General features: G+C 41.5%; 1 protein-coding gene across 2 annotated transcripts in view; it reads right to left on the reverse strand.

The window, feature by feature from the left end:
- Window positions 1-3,893: 3,893 nt before the first annotated feature.
- The window catches only part of LOC147113479 (carbohydrate sulfotransferase 15-like), a 74,311-nt gene continuing 59,211 nt past the window's right edge, over window positions 3,894-18,993 (reverse strand). Inside the window, exons 6-8 of one of the 2 annotated variants that reach the window (XM_085994620.1) lie at window positions 17,106-17,262; window positions 11,761-11,908; window positions 3,894-5,918 (exon numbers count right to left, since the gene is read on the reverse strand). In XM_085994620.1, coding sequence (XP_085850746.1) covers window positions 5,731-5,918; window positions 11,761-11,908; window positions 17,106-17,262 — 493 coding nt within the window. In that variant the 3' untranslated portion in view covers window positions 3,894-5,730. Of the gene's footprint in view, window positions 5,919-11,760; window positions 11,909-14,943; window positions 15,076-17,105; window positions 17,263-18,993 lie in introns of those variants that run through there. The other variant, XR_015079217.1, reaches the window with a different exon arrangement.

Here is an 18,993-nt window from a genome sequence, read left to right on the forward strand (position 1 = left end):
TGAGTATAGGCCCAATCTACACAATAAGTGGGGAGGGAGGGGTGTCCCTAATGGTACTTTATCAAACAGAAGCATTATATGTGTGGATGTCATAGTAATTTGGTTTCCATGTATATCGAACATCTGGCTGCGAAAAAAGAACTACAGTAACGCTTATCCAATCTTAATTCAAAATAATAAAACAAATCTTTCTAACTTGTTTTGGTAAGGCTGCACTGTACAATCAGTTTTACAAAACTTTACAAAATGTTGTTTAATCATGTGGACACCATCACTGAGGTAAACATTGAATTTGTTCATTTATTCTACATGATCAAATATAATTTGTTCTCAAAACTGCTGGAATTGTTTACAAGTTCTGAGGAAAACATAGGCCTTGAAAATCCATGGGTCACCCATCGCAGGTGTCAGTGCTAGTATGTTCTTGCTAGTGACCTTTGGCGCTGACCCTGTCAACATATGCAGGGTCAGGGGGAGCTCATGTCATTATAATAGCAGGCGCTCTCACCATTAGGGGTGCATCTCTCATACCTGCCAGTTAGGGGAGGCTGGATTTCCTGGTAGAGGGGACCAGGCCACGACCCAGCCTGGACCTCCAGGTGGCTCCCACGTCTGCCTTTACTTGCTGCATCAGGCCACTGGCAGATTGCCAGGCCGGGGACGAGAAAACACCTGGCCTAGGAGTCCCCTCTCCTGGCCACGCCCTGTCTGGTGCATGGGGCCATGTTTGGGGCAAACCCCACCTCAAACAGGACTGCTAAAACTATAGGGGAAGCCTGGGACCCCAAATATTCAACTTACAGCCTAATTTGCAGCCCTTCTGCTGCGCTCCTGCCTGGACTTACAGCAAGAATGAATGGATTTCCAGCCCCATAGTTGATAAGGAAATCTGACTGGACAGTTCTCATTATATACTTGGCTTGCATTTTCAGTAAACACCCACTATCTTGAATTGAACTGAATTCTAGTAATTGGCACAATCATCATCTCGGTGTTATTTTCTGTTTGTACCAGTTAACCCTTCAATGAAGGCAGCAGAATTTCCGTGCAATGACAAAACATACAACTTGCATTTATATATTAAAGTTACACCATTTTCTTTCCCCAAAGTGCCATGGAGTCTCAGTACCTTATTTTAGAACTATAGTTATGTTCAAGTGGATGATTAAGCAAGATTGTAGAAACTGAAAGGGTAGAAGGATCAGAAAAGAGAATGAAGGGAGATTATTATAATGAGCTAAAATAACAGCATGACAAAGAGGGTTTGCAGAGATGTGGAAAACAGGAACAAAGAGATTGAAAGGCAAACTTGTAGTTCATCCTTATTTTCATGGGAGCAATAATACAGAATGCAGGCGTGGAATGCCCTATGAAAATATTTTCGTGTTAGCGCATTAGATTCAGATTAATTGTGTTTATTGTAGAAAAATATGCAGTACAATTAATAAAATCTATGATGACAGAAAACATGGTAAATTACATAGAAATGAATAGGAAATGGCTTGGTGTTTTGAAATTATTCAAGAAGTGCATTGCTAAAAAGTGGTTTTACTCTGAATGCAGTAAACACATTTTTGTGAGGTGGCGATTGTGGTTATACATCGCATGCTTGCATAGTTGTAACACTGCAGAATGTCACCCAATGGTTCTGAACAATTATCTCCACTTTTCAGCTTTTAGATTTTAAACCTGAAAAGTAATTCAAATATAGAAAATAGAATACTTAGTACCTCTATTAGTGCTTCACTGCTGAAGATAACTGGTCAGCCTCCCTCAAAATGTGGGTCAGCTCATATTGGGAATGATACTAGGAATTCACAAGGAGGGTGGGAAATTAACTGTGAACAATCCTTAAAAAGGGATAAAAATGGTGGTAGCCTTTACAAAGGCTAATATTCTTAATGCACATCTTAGGCTTTGTAAAGGTTGTGTCAGTACTAAAAATGCCTGGTTAAAACTCAGTGGCTGCCACAGTAAAGCACAAAGGCGGGAAACAGAATCTGTGGTCAAGTGGTGCGACATTGTGACCCCCTTTTAAATGGCTGGTGAAGTGATGGTGGCACAGAATGAGATGGTAGCAAGGAGAGTGGTCCTAGAGGGCACAGCTGACCGTTATTGTCAGTGGCATCACCAGTCCATGTTAGCCGCAGGGATTCGTGCAGCAGATTGCAGAGTTGTGCAGAGTAGCTGTCGACTGACCCAGAGCCTGTGTAGCCAGTTCGGCATAGTCATTGCTAGGCAGAAATTCCTCTGACCGTAAATGAGGATGAGAGGCTACCAGTGTGCCAGTCTTTGGCATATCTATGACTCCCTTTCTTCCTCCAAATAAAAACATAAGTAACAGGTGGCTCCCACTGCCCAATAACATGGACATGCCAAACAATCTAGCACTGCCAGAACATCGGGCACAAGGGCACCTGCCCAACTAAATGGAAATGGGAAACAAAAGAGAGAGGATTCAGGAACAGCCTCAAATGCTGCGACTAATCTTACTACAGGAAACTCTCGTTTAAACGGCACCTAAATATCTGGAATTCTCTATTAACCGGCAAAATTCATACTCCGAAAACACCTCAATAACCGGAAATGTTGCCGAGTCAGAATCCGAGTCTCCCGTGGTGGCCGAGTTAGTCAGTGGGGGTAGTTCTCCAAACTGCCACTACTCGGCTTCTTGGCACTGTCAGAAGTCCGAACACCTCAATAACAGGAGTCTGACTCTTTGTTTGTTAAAAATAGCCTCGGTAGATAACCCTCTCCGTCATCTGGAATTTTTAAATCAACCGGCACCATCCTGGTCCCGTTGGTGCCGGATACCAGAGAGTTTCCTGTATAGTGTTCTTTAAAATGTACTTTTGTAAACAGCGCACCCTAGTAGCCGTGGATTCCCATTTTTACGGTCGGGAAATGATTGAGTGCTACACCAGGACATTGCATGGACATCTAAATGAGTTAACTGGAGACTTATTGTCATATGATTCATTGGAAACTGGCAGATGACTCTGGCCAGTACAAAACCCTCATTTGGATGGGGGGCAAAATGGGTAAAAATCAGTTACGCCCACTTTGCCCCCAATAATCAAGTGTAACTGATCAGAAAATCTCCCCTACTGTGTTTTTAGCTGTGGGACTTGCATTCAAATCCAAACCAGACTAATGGATTAATCTTCACTCTCTGCCAGTTGCAAGGACCGTACGTGAATGTATGCAGTTTCCAAGTACAGAGTGCGTATGAATTCACAGCACAAAAACTGTCTATAATGTAGCACAAATAGCCACTAAATGGTCAGTCTCACTCAGACAAACCACAAGACTGGCTGGTGGGTGAAATGGAAACATTTTAACTCTGTAGTACAGAGTAAATTTCAGAAGTTAAGGTTAAGTAGGGATTATTAAAATCTTTTTTTAAAACCAATTTCCACTGATAAATTCGCAGATTATTTTGGGAGGGAAGAATTGGTAAAACCCAACTTCCTCCCAAATGTGCGCTCCGATCCCACACTTTCCATTTATTTCAAACAAAAAAACTCGGCATAGATTCATTGAATCCGTGACATAAGCATGCACATTTTGTGTGCAGTAATGTTGGTATCACAGATGGGATGTACCCATATCTCTGGGCCCAATATCTGGCTGGAAAAGAAACAAAGGTTGTGTATTTTGGATTTCTTAAAGATGGTCTGGACCTTCTTTAGGTAGAGCCGTGGGAATTATATTCTTTGTACGGCAGTATGTGTCAGTGTTTCCTTTAGGGGCCGGTAGGGGCAATGACAACAATGCACTCAGACAAGTTACCAGAGTCCCCTGAAGACTGAAGTCATCAAAGGCTGACTCAAATCACGCACACACAAAGGCACTGTTTGCTGAAAGCAAGATCACAACTGTTCCTCTGTGCATAATTTTCCATTTTTTTTATTATTCCATCATCATAATGGTAGGTAAGTGATTGGAGCGACAATACACATTTTACTTTTAATTCTAAAAAAATTATCTAGACGTTAAGTGAGAATCTGATGGTGAGACCCAGACTGTCCATGACCTGTGTAAATTATTGTAGGTTGATATTTAGCTTGTTTATACTATTTTAACTCCCCATTTTTCTTGAGTTACCGAGATATTCAAAATAAAAACTTTTTAAACATTTTTTTTAAACTGATTTTCTCTGAATTTACCCAGACTCTTTTCGGTTCAATTCCTCTCCACTCATTTTCTTATTTTTTTTTCCCCACACACTAGAACTAAAAAGTGAAAAAACTGGATATTAAATTGGCATTAAAAAACTGACTTTAACGATCCTTAAGGTTGAGGCATATTGTAGAGCTACTGAGAAAACCTGCTTTACTCTGTAAATGACTGGATGATACCTGACCTGGAAGTAACTGACTGGGTGACAAAGGTCAAAATTGTTCCATTACCCTGTACTCTCGCCTTGTTGAGCATAAAAATTCATTTAGAAAAATATTAGTATTCTTAAATATATAAAGCCCTTTCACTATTTGACGGGTTAATGGTCCTCATTGCTAAAAGTGCCCATGAGTTTCAACCAGTTAAACCATATTCTTCCCGATGAAGCTCACACAGCCAGACTTTGGAAAACCTTCTTTCTGGTGAAGTTTGATGTTTCATTACAAATTTACATCTATTACCACAAACATCTGAGATTCTTTGAGCCAGCATATGTTAAGAGTTAAACTGTATGAACTTTCTAATTATGAACCACTTGACAATAGGGGGCACTGCTACACAATCTTTTCCAACATAGTTCTTGATAAACGCAGATGGTGTGACTGTGGACAGAAAAGCAATTCCTGGTAAAAACAAGTCATAGATTCATCATATAGTATGCAGTGTAAGCTTCTGTTTATAACAGTAACTGAGTGTTACACACAAAAATAGGTTTGCTGTGCACATGGACCCTGAAAACACAGTGAATTTAGTCCAACTCGATCCCATGGATGTAATAATTAGCATTTCACCAGTTACAGTTCTGTCTAGAAGCAAGCAAATTAAGACAGCTTGATTATTTGATTGAGAACGTGTAAAGAATAGGACAGGAAATAAAAGTTGGCAAATATTCTTGACTGATGGCAAATGAAGGTAATGGGTTTTGATTAACTGTATGAGTACAATTGTCAGAGATATTCCTTCACAACCTTTAGCTCCAACATATAAACCAACAGGGAGGGAAGCAATAAAAAATAAGTTAGAAATACTAGCACTTGTATCCATGACCAAACCATAATTATGGTATATGAATTATTGGAAGACTAAAATAGGCACTAATATTGAAATCTCTTATTATTGTATGTTTGGCAGCAATGTTTAAACACGTTCTGTAAAGATTTCATTTTTACCAAATACTTAAGTATAATTGAAAATCCTACAAAATATTTAAAACAACCATATGGAGAATTACTTTTTAAAATTATTTACACAAACTTAGGGTTTCTGATTTATTATGATATTCACAGTGTCAAGTATTATGAGCCTACATATTCCATGGGATAGTTAAATGAGGTTATGTGGATAATGTTCTTCTTTATAATCAGGGTTAAACTTCAAATGAGCCTTTTGTTGAATTTTGGACAGGTCTTCAGGTAAGAGTTTAAAAATAAACTTAAAAAAATAATTTTGGAACTTGAACATCAATGTATTGTTCAACATTCCAGGACAGTGAAGAAAGCATTATATAAAACATTTGATATATTACAGTTCTGTGAATTTGGTCTGTATTTATTTCTCCCATAAGAAAGAATCATCATTAAGTAGCAAAGCCAGCTTTTCATTAAATGGCCCGTAGAAATCCTCTAGAATCCTCCTGGTTTCTGGCAACATAGGCCCAAGGCTTTTGTCTTTGGGACGTCTGGTATTTGACGCGGGATTGTTTATGATGGCTGCCTCCTGCTGCTCTGTTAAGGTTCCTGTTGAAAAGTAACGGTAGAGCTTTAGGGAAAAAAAAATCTAATATTGTCTCAGCAATTCTACACCTTTCCTTCTGAATCTGGCCACCCTTTTCTTTCCTCTCTCAGCGAGTCATCTTTTATTTTTGCTCCTTATCCCACCATGATTTAAAGTAAGAGACAAAATATATTGCGTTGGTTTTTGTGACAGAAGATTGTGGCCGAAAGTGACCGAAGGAAAGAAAAGATTTTCTTTAGAGTTTAAATACCATGGCTTAGTGCAGTTACTAGAGTCATTTCTAAAACAAATACCTAGATATTCATTAAGGTTCAGAGACCTAAACTACCAATGATTTAAAACATATGCCAGTTATCATAAGCTATCATTAATTTGAAGCATAGACTGCCAGTGTTTAATCAAGTATTCTTTTTTTTTTTAAATGCCCTAACTGAGGTCATTTGGTTACCAACTCAGGTTTGTACTCACCCCTATTATTTGTACTAGAAACTTTTCCAATATCTTGGTTAACCTGAATAGCAGGAAAGACGTGTTCGGGAGTTTACCACAAAGCCACTGCACAGCTTCAACATCAAACTGAAAAGCAGGTTGGCTGAAAGGCTGGTATTTCTGTGAGCCAGTTTAGCAAACCTTGTTCTTATTCCTGGAGCCAATAAAAGTTTTAACTGGAGCTAAAATTGTATATCAGAAAAATGTGCACCATTGTCTGAGAATTTATTGTGAATGTGAGTGTCAGGAAACATGTAAACAGGCCAATACTATTAACTGTGTTATCGAGGCTAAATTATTACTTGAACCACCTGTAAACTCAGGTAATCCAATCAAATCAACATTCAGAATTCTGCTGGCCATCAATGTCTAGCATTAATTAAGCAGAAACTTTCCGCTTGTCTGGATTTCAGGAGGTGAAGCACTTTAACACCAAGGCTCTCAAATGTAGGTATTTACAAAGCTGATGAAAAACGCAGTTCCGATAACCATAGACGGGTACAAACCATGCCAAGTCATCATGAAATTTAGAAATCTATTACTCTCCCAAATCACCAGGAAATATTGGCATATGCTTGCCATTAAATTTCACTGTGGGAATACCATCACCACACAGACTGCAGCGGTTCAAGAAGGCGACTCACCACCACCTTCTCAAGGGCAACTAGGGATGGGCAATAAATGCTGGCCTTGCCAGCGACACCCAGATCCCATAAATGCATTTTTTTTTAATTGCCACAGAATCAGCGATATTGCTATGACTTCGTCCCACGATGAATGCATACCCACTATTAGGCCAACAAGGATCAGGCTCCCTGATTACACTACCATAAATAAGAATAAAAATAAAAAGACACTAAATGATTGTTCTGCTAGGACATCTCAGAATTTAATGCCGTCCTCTTCCTTTACTCCATAGCATCCTCAGAAGTCTGCTAGAGACTGGACTGGACTCCCATTTGACTATTTAAGAGACATTTGCTTTATAAGTAGTTTTTAAGTCACAATTGTATTTGCTATGGTTGTAGATGCTCACTTCCTAAACTACCAAATAAACAGAAATTTTATGGCAGGACACATTTCATTTGAAAGATTTGAAGCTGGACTGGAATATACAAATGCATAGGGGCCAATTTTAGTATATGGTTTGTCTGAATTGCACTTTTCATCACGCGACGATTGCCCTCTGTTTGCAAATCTTATTGACTTTACCTTAGCCGAGTGCCTCAGTACTAGGAACATAGGAACAGTAGACGACCATTCAGCCCCTCGAGCTTGTTCCGCCATTCAATTTGACCGTGGTTGATCTGTCACTTAACTCCATTTACCCAACTTTGATCCATATCCCTTGATACCCACACCCAATAAAAATCTGTCAATCTCAATCTTGAAAATTTCAATTTCAACACAGCCTTTTGGGGGAAAGCATTCCACATTTCCACTACCCTTTGTGTGAAAAAATGCTTCCCGATTTCACTCTTAAATGGTCTGGTTCTAATTTTAAGATTATGTCCCCTCGTTCTTGATCCCCCCGCCAGAGGAAATAGTTTCTCTGTCTCTTCCCCCCCGACCCCATTTCATTTCATTTTAAGCACCTCAATTAGATCACCTCTCAACCTCCGAAACTCGAGAGCTTATGCAACCTGGCTTCATAATTTAACCCTTTAAGCCCTGGTATCTTTCTGGTGAATCTGCACTGCACCCCCTCCAAGGCCAATATATCCTTCCTAAGGTGCGGTGCCCAAAACTAAACACTGCTCCGGAAGGGGCCTGATCAAGGATCTGTACAGCTGAAGCATAACTTCTCCCTTTTCTATTCCAACCCCTTTGAGATAAAGGTCAACATCACATTAGCCTTTTTGATTATTTTTTGTACCTAGCTTTTAGTGATGTGTGTACCTGGAACACTCAAATCATTTTGTTCCTCCACAGTTTCTAGTCTTTTGCCATTAAGAAAATACTCCAATTTGTCTTTCTTGGATGCAAAGTGGATGAACTCATCCTACACGGAACTCAATCTGCCACAGTTTTGCCCATTCACTTAACATGTCTATGTCCGTTTGTAACTTCCTGTTCCTTTCTACACAATTTACTCTGCTTCCTAACTTAGTGTCATCTGTAAACTTGGATATGCAACTCTCTGGGCTAGATTTTCAGTATAGACAGTTTTGGGGCGCTAACCTTAGCGCCCGCCCGAAGTTAGCGCCCGCCCCAAAGTAGCGCCCCGTTGCCGGAAATTCAGTGGCTTCGCCCTAAGAGGTTGGTGGAGCGCTAAAAGAGGCGTTCCACTACTATCTTTAGGCGCTAAGCCGGCGGTGCAGAGCGCAGCGCCCGAGCTCGGGCGCAGCACACGGCAGACACTCTGGTGCCAGTGAGCTCTTAAAGGGGAAGGGTGCATGTGTTTTTTTAGGAGGAGGAGGAGGAGGAGGAGGTGGTGGTGGTGGTCGGAAACATAAATACACCGTTCACAACAACACACTGGATCCTTCCACACAACACATGCAGACTGCCGTTTATAGTGCAGAAGGAGTGCCCTTTAATTTGCGCTCCCCAGGGTGTGTTGCGTTCCATTTTACAAACGCTTTGGACGCCAGCCGCACAATGGGGCGGTCTGACGGAAGTTTGGATTCGGGGCGGCCAAAGGGCGTTGCACGAGGATGTGACGTCATTTTCTGCGCGCGCATCCGGGCGGCCGCTAAACTTTGCGACGGCGCTAACGGGCTACTTAATTTGGGGCGGGGCGCAAACTGCGCTGCGCTTGGGCGCTACACGAATAGCGCCCGAAAATCACTTCTCTTAAGGCGCTAACTGCTGGCGCAAGCAACTGAAAATCTAGCCCTCTATTCCTTCATCCAAGTTATTAATATACATGATAAAAAGCTCAGGCCCCCACAACAGATCCCTGGGGAACCTCACTTGTCACAGCAGCCAATTAGAGTCCATTTCCTTTATCCTTACTCGCTTGTCTCCTCCCAATCTATTACTAACCCATGTCACAAGGTTACCTCCAATTCCATGCGCTTTCACTTTTGCTAATCTTTTGTGCAGAACCTTAACAAATGCCTTACGGAAATCCAAATAGACATCATCCATAAACATTCTCCTGTCCACCACTCGCCTCAAAAAATTTAACCAGATTTGTCAGACATGACCTATACTTCACAAATCCATGCTGACTCTCTTTGATTCATATTTGTTCCAATGCGCAGTCACTCTGCCCAAACGATAGATTCCAGTAACTCCCTACCAACTGCCGTTAAACAGAACCAGCTATCAGAAAATTCCAGGCCATTTCTTGAAATGGGGGGCAGAGAATGGCTGAGAACCGGTCAAAGCAAGGCAGACAACTGTAACTGTGGAGCCTCAGGTGCCAGAGAGGTGGGTATGATGGTGGGGGCAGGCCATGGGAAAGGTTTCACACAAGCAGCTGTCATACGAGAAGTAAAGCTAAACAAGCGCATACCGTGAATGCAAAGGACTTTTTGCCTGGGTTGCTAGCAGCAGTGGTCGGGAGATCAGTCTTCCATTCCTGGAAATTTCCGGAAAATCCAGAAGGATTGGCAACCCTACAGGACTGGACTTTTGAAGCTACTGTCCAAAGCAAGAGTAAAGACGTCTTACTGCAATTATATAGGACCCTGGTGAGACCACATCTGGAGTATTGTGTAGAGTTTTGGTCTCCTTACCTAAGGAAGGATATACTTGCCATAGAGGGAGTGCAACAAAGGTTCACCAAGCTGATTCCTGGGATGTGGGGATTGTCCTATGAGGACAGATTGAGTAGACTAGGCCTATATTCTCTAGAGTTTAGCAGAATGAGAGGTGATCTCATTGAAACATACAGCATTCTTACAGGGCTTGACAGGGTAGATGCAGGGAGGATGTTTCCCCTGGCTGGGGAGTCTAGAACCAGGGGTCACAGTCTCAGAATAAGGGGTCGACCATTTAGGACTGAGATGAGAAGAAATTTCTTCACTCAGAAGGTGGTGAATCTTTGGAATTCTCTACCCCAGAGGGCTGTGGAGGCTCAGTCGTTGAGTATATTCAAGATAGAGATCGATAGATTTTTGAATATTAAGGGAATCAAGGGATATGAGGATAGTGCATGGAAGTGGAGTTGAGGCAGAAAATCAGCCATGATCTATTGAATGGCGGAGCAGGCTCGAAGGGCCAAATGGCCTACTCCTGCTCCTATTTCTTATGTTCTTATGTAAAGCAAGAGATTCATTACAATATGCAAAAGGATATGGGAAAGGGTGTCTTGGAGGGGGTGGGGTGATGAACAACGTTCAGGCAGGAGGGTCTTTAAAAGGCAAATAAATATTAAGGGTACCTTGAGTGTTATTTGCACTTTACCATTCAAGTGAGATTAGCACGAGTTCTAAACCATTTAGAAGTGACTTAATCCTACAGTTGAAACTTGGCCCATTGTGTCCAAACCGACTTCAAATTGAGTATTTGCTGAATTAATTGGTTGTGTTAAATTAGCTGATCCCTGGGGCTAAAAATTGAGTAGCGCCCCAATTGAGGCGCTAACTTCACCAGGGTGTTAAAAGTAGCGCCCCAGAAAAATTAGCGCTCCCGCGATGGAAATTGAGTGGTTGCGCCCCAAGAGGGAAGCGGGGTGCTACTGGAAGCGCCCCATATCCCTCTTGGGGTGCTGTGAGTGAATATCGTGGCGCTACGTGCCGCAGTGTGTCGCGCTGCGGTATTGCAGGCCTTCCTCCCCTTCTTAAAGGGGAGGGGCCTTGTGCAGCGCGACCTGGGGCCCAGCTGAGCCCCCGGGGATCAGGAGTGCAGGTAAAAGAGCCCGGCACCCAAGAGAAGTGCCGGGCTCTTGGAGCGCAGCCGGCACTCCGCGGGGGTGGAGTTCAGGAGGCCGGGGATGGGAGCGCAGGCAGGTGCTGGCAGGTGGCCAGCAACAAAAATGGCCACCCCACACCTCGCCTTTAAACTGTGCCTTCCCGGCCACAGGTACGCCACCCTGACCCTGTCGGACATAGCGTCCGGCGGTAAATCAGGGGGCACTCCCGAAGATCGCGGCCGGGGCGTGAGCGGGGCGCTGCGCACACCAATGACGTCATCACCAGCAGCGCAGCACTACCGGTTAGCACCACCACTAACCTCCCGCTGAATTTGGCGGGAGGCATGGGCAGTGCCGCGCCCGGGCGCTAGTTGGTTTGCGCCCCACTTAGTGCCCTCTTAAAGCGCTAACGGGTGGCGCAACGAACTGAATTTTCCCCCCCTAGAGTTCTCACCAGTTTACTTTGTGAAGCATATTCACTAATGTACTCTAGATTGATACTTTATTAACCGATGCTTTTATCAGAAATGCAACTCAAGGTGAAATCATACCCAAGTTCAAGAATTCGAAGACCCTGTGCATACTGTTCTTCAAATCAGCGGCATGTTCCTCCAGTCGGAGAATGAGGAATTGGTTCCGGTTAAAAACTGCATACCAGTCCCACACAAAGACTGCATACAACCCGATTTGCAATCTCACCTAAAAAGAAAAAAAAAGATGACGTATCTTTTGGCAATCCTATTCTCGTCCATCTCCTGTTTCTTTTGTGGCCAATCACTTTATGCAAAATATTTGGCCCATAGTACTGAATATTTTAAAAGGAGTCAGATCAGCTTCTCCCCGTTAGATTATAAGCCAAGCATTTTGTAAGATCAGTGGAACAATGCACTGGTGCACTGACACACAGCACTACAGGTGAATGTAGGGCCTTCCCTCTGTAACTCCTCACTCTAGGAGTTCCCAATGGAGAAAACACCAAACAGAGGCAAGAAAAAGACACCGAGGGAAGAATTTCCATGGGGTTTTCCCGATCTCCATCTGTAACTTTAACAGAAATCCTAGAGAAATGGTGGAAATAGCCACACTTAGCTGTTTACACCATTTCTCCAGGGTTCCAGCGATCTTCTGCTGAAGTTACGGCAAGAGGTCGGGAAAATTCCCCACAGAAATCCCACGCCGCCACCCTAAAAACTGTTGTCATTATTTCTTTCCAATTGATCGACAAGAGACCAAGAAAGAAATGACCAACTGTCTGCTCGGTTGGGGAATGTTGCAGTTACCATCAAGTTTCAATATCAGGCACTGTAAAAGAAAACACAAGACACATGACTCCATGTTCTTAATTGCTTTCTTTTTTTTAAAATCACAAATGTACTGAGCGGCAGCTCATTCCTCATTTGACCCCAGAAACCTAGGTGAAGAGCCAAGATAAGACAAATCAAGAAATAATAGGTAGGTGACACCAAGCAGGGAGGGAGGATTGAGGGCAGGTAAGACATTTCAGAGTTCCCAAGTCCTAGCAAAGAATGAGAGTTGGAGACAGTACAATGAGTTTTGATTTTAACACAATTAAGATGGAAAGAGGAAAATCTTGTAGAATGACTCATTTCTGACTTTGGAGATACAAGAAAGTTTAGTGGAGAAATTACGATTGCGGTATGGATACAAGAGAAAGCTTGCAACAAGGAATGAGAGAGAGGTTGGTAGCTAGAAGTGAGAAAAGGATTGCTTATTGGCCTATCTTGAATCCTGTCCAAGAGTGTGAGAGAGGTGCTTGTAGAACCTACGCAAATATGGGACCAGTAATCTGTTGGACTTTTATAGAGGATTGAGAGGCATTGAAGGGAAAATAACTATAGATTTCACACAGTGTGGCTACAAATTCCACACATATACAGATTTTTTTCCAAACACTAACTCCCAGTCTCTCTGGAAGGGGAAATAAAATTAATCCACATTAAAGAGAAACTAGGCAACCGTTTCCTCCAACAATATGGAGATAATAAATTGCAGCAATGGAACCGGATACATTTGAAGATGCAGTTTGTTTTATTTTGGCATTACTTGTGGTCAAAACAGTAATATTGCCAAATAATAATGTTCCCAGGCTATTTATTCTCTGGTAATCAAATGCAGATTGTCACTCAATAAGCTTGCAATGGTCATGTTACAAAATCCTATAGTTAGAACCTAATTACACGCCAACTGTATGAAATGTCCATGGTATAACAGACACCATTTGGAAGGGGTGGGAGGAAAGAAAGTAAGAATCAAAATAAAATGCATACCGATAGTGTATTACAGAAAAATAGTGGTTACTAAGGAGTGATTTTTCAGGTAGTAATTTTATTTTGTGGTCCAAATAGCGAACAGAGTAATTTTATACAAACATGTTGTGTTTGTACATCAATTTTATATGGTATAACAGATAGGTTTAAGTAATTTAGATAAAGATATTTTGTTTGAAAACTTAAGGCAGAGTAGCATTCCTATTACCTCAGCAAGACCACCATTTTGCAACTGGAGCGAGTCAGTAGATTACAGCCATTTATTCCCACCCACCTACACCTTAATCCTAATGTCTCCAGGTAGCCTGTGGTGTAATGATGGAGATACCAGGGTTGCTACATTTTGTTTTACTCTGGATGACCTAGAGGGATGCTGGGTAAACTTGATTAGGAATTTTAATTATTTATACAAATTTTGAAAAAGATTAAAATTAACACATGTAAGGTGAGGACATACAGCTCATTTGTGGGCACATAGAAGCAAATTCACACAACTTACTCATAGTATTTAAATGATGTATAGTTGCCAACATTGCACAGGGAGAAAAAAGTAAACTAACAAAAATTGAGGGGAAAATAGAGAATTCTGTGCATCAATTGCAGTGTGTGTGGACAAGAATTCAAGTACTGGTAAAGGCAGAACTTGAACTGGTCACTGCAGATGCTGTAAACCACCCAGTAGTTTTAAAGGCCCCTTATTTGGGATGCCGATGATCTTATTAACCCAATAGAGGCACTTCATGCTTCCAGGAACGTATTATGTAAATTAGGAGTGGGTGCTGACAATTCCAACGCACTCCCAATTTTCTGCAGTTAGTTTCGGAATACTGTTGAGCCAAATTAGAACCAGCTTGTTTTCACTGCCAATCCATCGGTGAGCCTTAATGGTGGGCAAGTAGTTAGAATGTGGAGGATATCACAAGTTTGAGCTCATATTCAACCAACATCCGCAAGTGCGCATTTTACTGCAGGAGACACTCGATAGTGATCAGGAGCAACAGAAAATGGAAGTGTCTCCTCTTGGGAGGACGGCTCCAAACAAAAATGTTCTCACAGTTAGTCAAGCCCAAACTTGTTAAATCAGGCTCAGTAACTGGCCTTAACTTCACCAGTGAGGTGAATAAGTTCAAGAGTATAAAAACCAATTTCTGCCAGCAGTAAGTTTGAGGCTACTTCAATTGGCCAGCAGGAAATAGCATGAGTGGAGACACAAACTAATATCTGCTAGTAGTAAAGGTTTAAGATGCAGGTAATACAGCCCAAGTGTTTTAATGCCAGAAAAACAGTCATGCCAACACGGCCTTTTTATTTTAATATATGCAAAATTTCAAAGTATTATTTTAAAATTCCAGTGAAGATATGAAAACCCTTTGTTTTGTCAGAAGAATTTTACGCGGCCACATGCGTTTTATTTAGGATCCTTAATAGCCATCAGAGAAGACTTACTCTGTCTGGGCTGGATTATAATACGTGTCCTAGAGGTGGAAAGTGTATTCTAACGCACTGTGTCACTACATCTTCTAAAACTCTTTAAACTGTTTCAGCTGGTTATTATTCTCTTGTCACCATACATACCTGCTAAAGAATATTTGTAAAGGAAAAGAAATATTATTAGAGATCAGCACAAATGGCTAAGAATCAACTAATGGCTTGGCAAATCCTGCATTGCCCCCTAACCTGGTTATCCCTGAATTATAAAATAAAGCACCTCAAAAGATTAAGGGACTAAAGGACTGGATGGCACATTATGGCTTAGCACATTTCTGGATGATGGGTTTTTAGCCACCCAAGACGGATGGGATGATACTTCCTCCCAGTAATACATATTAGGCTCCTATGTGAAGTGACTTTCTGTAGTGTCAACCCAGTTCCTAATGGGTATGTGTCTATAGCACAAAACTGCAAATAATATATTCCTTGACACTAAATCGATAGTTACACTCAGTGAGGACAAAGGATGACTGCTGTGGCAAACAGAGTTGTCACACGGGTGGAGTAAGAGAGTCTCCGCAGAGGCTGGAACACAATGGAGGGAGATTTACTTTGCATCTCGTCATTCACTGAGCTACGAGTGCATGATGTTGATAACTGGCACCAAAAGTGCAACAGTGGACATTCCTCACCTTAATAAGAACATAAGAAATAGGAGCAGGAGTAGGCCATTTGGCCCCTCGAGCCTGCTCCGCCATTCAATAAGATCATGGTTGATCTGATCTTGGCCTCAACTCCACTTTCCCGCCCGCTCCCCATAACCCTGGACTCCCCTATAGTTCAAAAATCTGTCTATCTCTGCCTTGAATATACTCAATGGCTCTGCCTCCACAGCTCTCTGGGGTAGAGAATTCCAAAGATTCACGACCCTCAGAAGAAATTCCTCTTCATCTCCATTTTAAATGGGCGACCCCTTAGAGACACATGGTCTGCAGTGCACACCCAAGTTTTGAAAAAAAAAATTATAATGTACAACTCCTAGAATTAAAATTGTTAAATTTAATTTGTGCTATTTGATTCTTTGCCAATGTGAAATTGGATTCATGAATAATGGCATAAAAAGAGAAATTGAGTCTTTTTGGCATCAAGTACAGGTTTGCCTGCTAAATATTTAAGTCCTAAATTTACCCCTTTTTCTAAAATGTCAACAAGCATTTGTAAATCAGATCCATTCAGCTTAGATTATGTTCACATGGTAGTTTTGGCATTGATATCTTACAGATATGCATTAAGTGCATTGGCAAAACTGTACATGGCTGGGCAGCACTGTGTGCCAGAGGCTCAGAGCATGTCATTAGCTGTGGTTCTGCAGAGAGGGTAGGTGGTCATCCTACACTGTGCTTTTCTCCCCTTATTTTCTGTGGGACTTGGGGCCAGGGGACTGTTCATTTCCATTGTGTTGCTTGTACCGACTGATGTCCCTTTTATGGGGCCACTGGGATGCCACAGGGGACAGTAAGTGCCACGGAGATATCCAGGAAGGGGACCGGGATGCAAGGCCAAATTTGAGGTATTCACACCAGTGTATTTAGTTTAGTTGCTGATACATAAATCTGTAGACCAAGGAGAAAACGGTCTTACATAGAAATTTGAAATGCCAGTTTCCTTCCCGAGTATGGAACCTCAAAAATGAAAATGGAGAAAAATGGCACTGAGGTAATTTGAACGAATATCACATGTTTGCTAGTAAATTTTTACACGCCGTGATATTAAAACTATTAGGAATAATGATAATGCCATGGTAATCTAGTTAATCACTCATTACTTATAATATACCATAAACATTATCTCCTATTTTCTTCGAAGTTACCTCCCTACTCAAAGCTTCTTTCAGCTTGTGTGGTGGGATCTTTAATGCTGCCAAACGCAATAACAGCATAAGTTGCTCTAACCTCTAACCAACAAGCTCAGAATTGCAAAGTCCCTCCCAACTATGACAATGAATGAATGTAATTGACATGCAGCGACGTGGCCTCAGCACAGCACCATAGAGTGAGATATTCAATGGCATTACTGCTAGGTTACTGTCAGAAATAATATTGTTTTATTAATTCACATCCAGTATAATATACAGGGGAACTTGCTCTTTAAATGGCTGTCACTAAAAAGGTACTTACGGGCATGGCAGAGTTCACAGTGCAGTTGTACACACAGGATCTAAGGGAAGAGTGCATCAAGCAGCCGTCGAATATTTGCAGTGAATCTTTTACCTTTTCATGAAAATCCTCCACAGATTTGTTAGCGCTTATGAAGTACAAGTAATCAGAATACAGCCTAAAAAAAAGTGTGAATATATTAGTGTCATACAAGGGCATAAATTGAGTGACTTAGCAGAATACCAAAACACGCCATTTTACAAAACCTAGCCTTCTTTTTCTGTGTTACTGCCTTTCCTTCATATGGTAACTTTTTTTGGAACACTAATTGCTTCTACAGTCACAATAATCAGTTTAGTGGTCTCAGGAATGGAATGGTAAACTTCCTAGATATTCAAATAATACCCCTGATTTAAAAGCATAAGGAAAGTTAGTTATTGCCTACATTTGACATTGTCACTGTGCTTCACAGACATCTCATTTAAGCTCTGGTTGCACTTTGTGGGCTCAGAATATGAGAAACAAATGTGAAGTTTCACTATTAGTATACGCTTTAAAATTATATTACAAACAACTATAATCAGCGTTTTTTTTCTATTTCTGCTGGTTGCTTAAAAGAACTCAAATAACAGAACAGGATGTGCTGAAAATTTGAGAGGAACTTATTGTGGAGGGGTGTTGATTCTGGTAGCATGAGGGAACTGAACCATTAAATGACTGTATTTTAATGAATCTCAACTCCAAGCCATCACAGTTTCAGACTCGGCTCACTGACATCATCAGCACTCCTCGCTTTAAACAAGAAGTTTAAGGGAAAAGATTAATAAAAAGAAATAATGAAAAAGGATTTTAATGTCATAATCCTTTATAACTGTTTGACTGATTTTAATAGTTTTGCCCTTATGTTCCCTTGCCTACTCAAGAGTTTTAAACTCGACACTTTTAGCAAGTAAACATATAAAGCAAAGAAATCAAACGGCATACACAAGTAGTAGGAAATTCTCATTACATCCACACAACATTGACAGTTGTATACTAATGTGTGTGTGCAAGCACTCAGTTGGCGGGGGGTGGGGGGGATCACATCATTACGCCCATTACATCAGGAGAGCATATCCATTTATAATGAAAATTGGTTGACCCTCAGACATCAGGTGACAGAAGAGCAGTCATGAATAAAACAGGCCTCAGTTAGTTCAGAACATTATAAGAGGAAGAAAACAGCAGAAGGAAATAAAACAGTGGGAGAGAAAACATAGGATTACCCTGCAAGAGTGGGATGTGAAATAGTCAAAGGAAGGAGAACCATAAATTAAGAAAGAAACCTGTGGTGGAGAGAAAAAAAGAATGTGCTGCATGGTCAAAATTTGCTAGAGGAGGCATAGGTAGCATTGGAACTGAAGGGATCTACTCTGTCCCAAACTGCCTGGCCATTACCAACATACGTGGATCAGTTTGTGATTGTGTCCTTCTCCTACCCAATAAAGGGCAAGCCCAATGACCTACAGCAGATCCCTGGGCACTTCTACTTCAGTTATCTGCTGTAATACATTCAATCCATGACCTCCGAATGCAGCAAGACTCAAGGAGGTTCAATAAAGACAAACCATGTAACCTTCCAGGGTGTCATCGGGACCAGGGGATATATCCCATGAATCCAGTCCAAATCCACAACATTCGAGCTATCCCCGGTGGGCTATCTCCATTACCTGCTCCCAACTCACATCACAAAATGACCTAATCAAGCCAGTAGCTCACCAGTTCTTCATTGTCAATATAACTGACGACTCAGTTTCCAAAATAATTTTTAACATTTTTTTGTCCTCTCCGATCAATGTCTTCAAAAGCACTGTTTTGTGGGACTGCATTAGCATTTGGACTTCTCTGGGACATGGGCTCATATCTAGCT

This window comes from Somniosus microcephalus, chromosome 8 (genome assembly GCF_052327205.1).
Source record: "Somniosus microcephalus isolate GS21.2 chromosome 8, FLI_Smic_1.0, whole genome shotgun sequence".
In the NCBI taxonomy this organism is placed as follows: domain Eukaryota; kingdom Metazoa; phylum Chordata; class Chondrichthyes; order Squaliformes; family Somniosidae; genus Somniosus; species Somniosus microcephalus.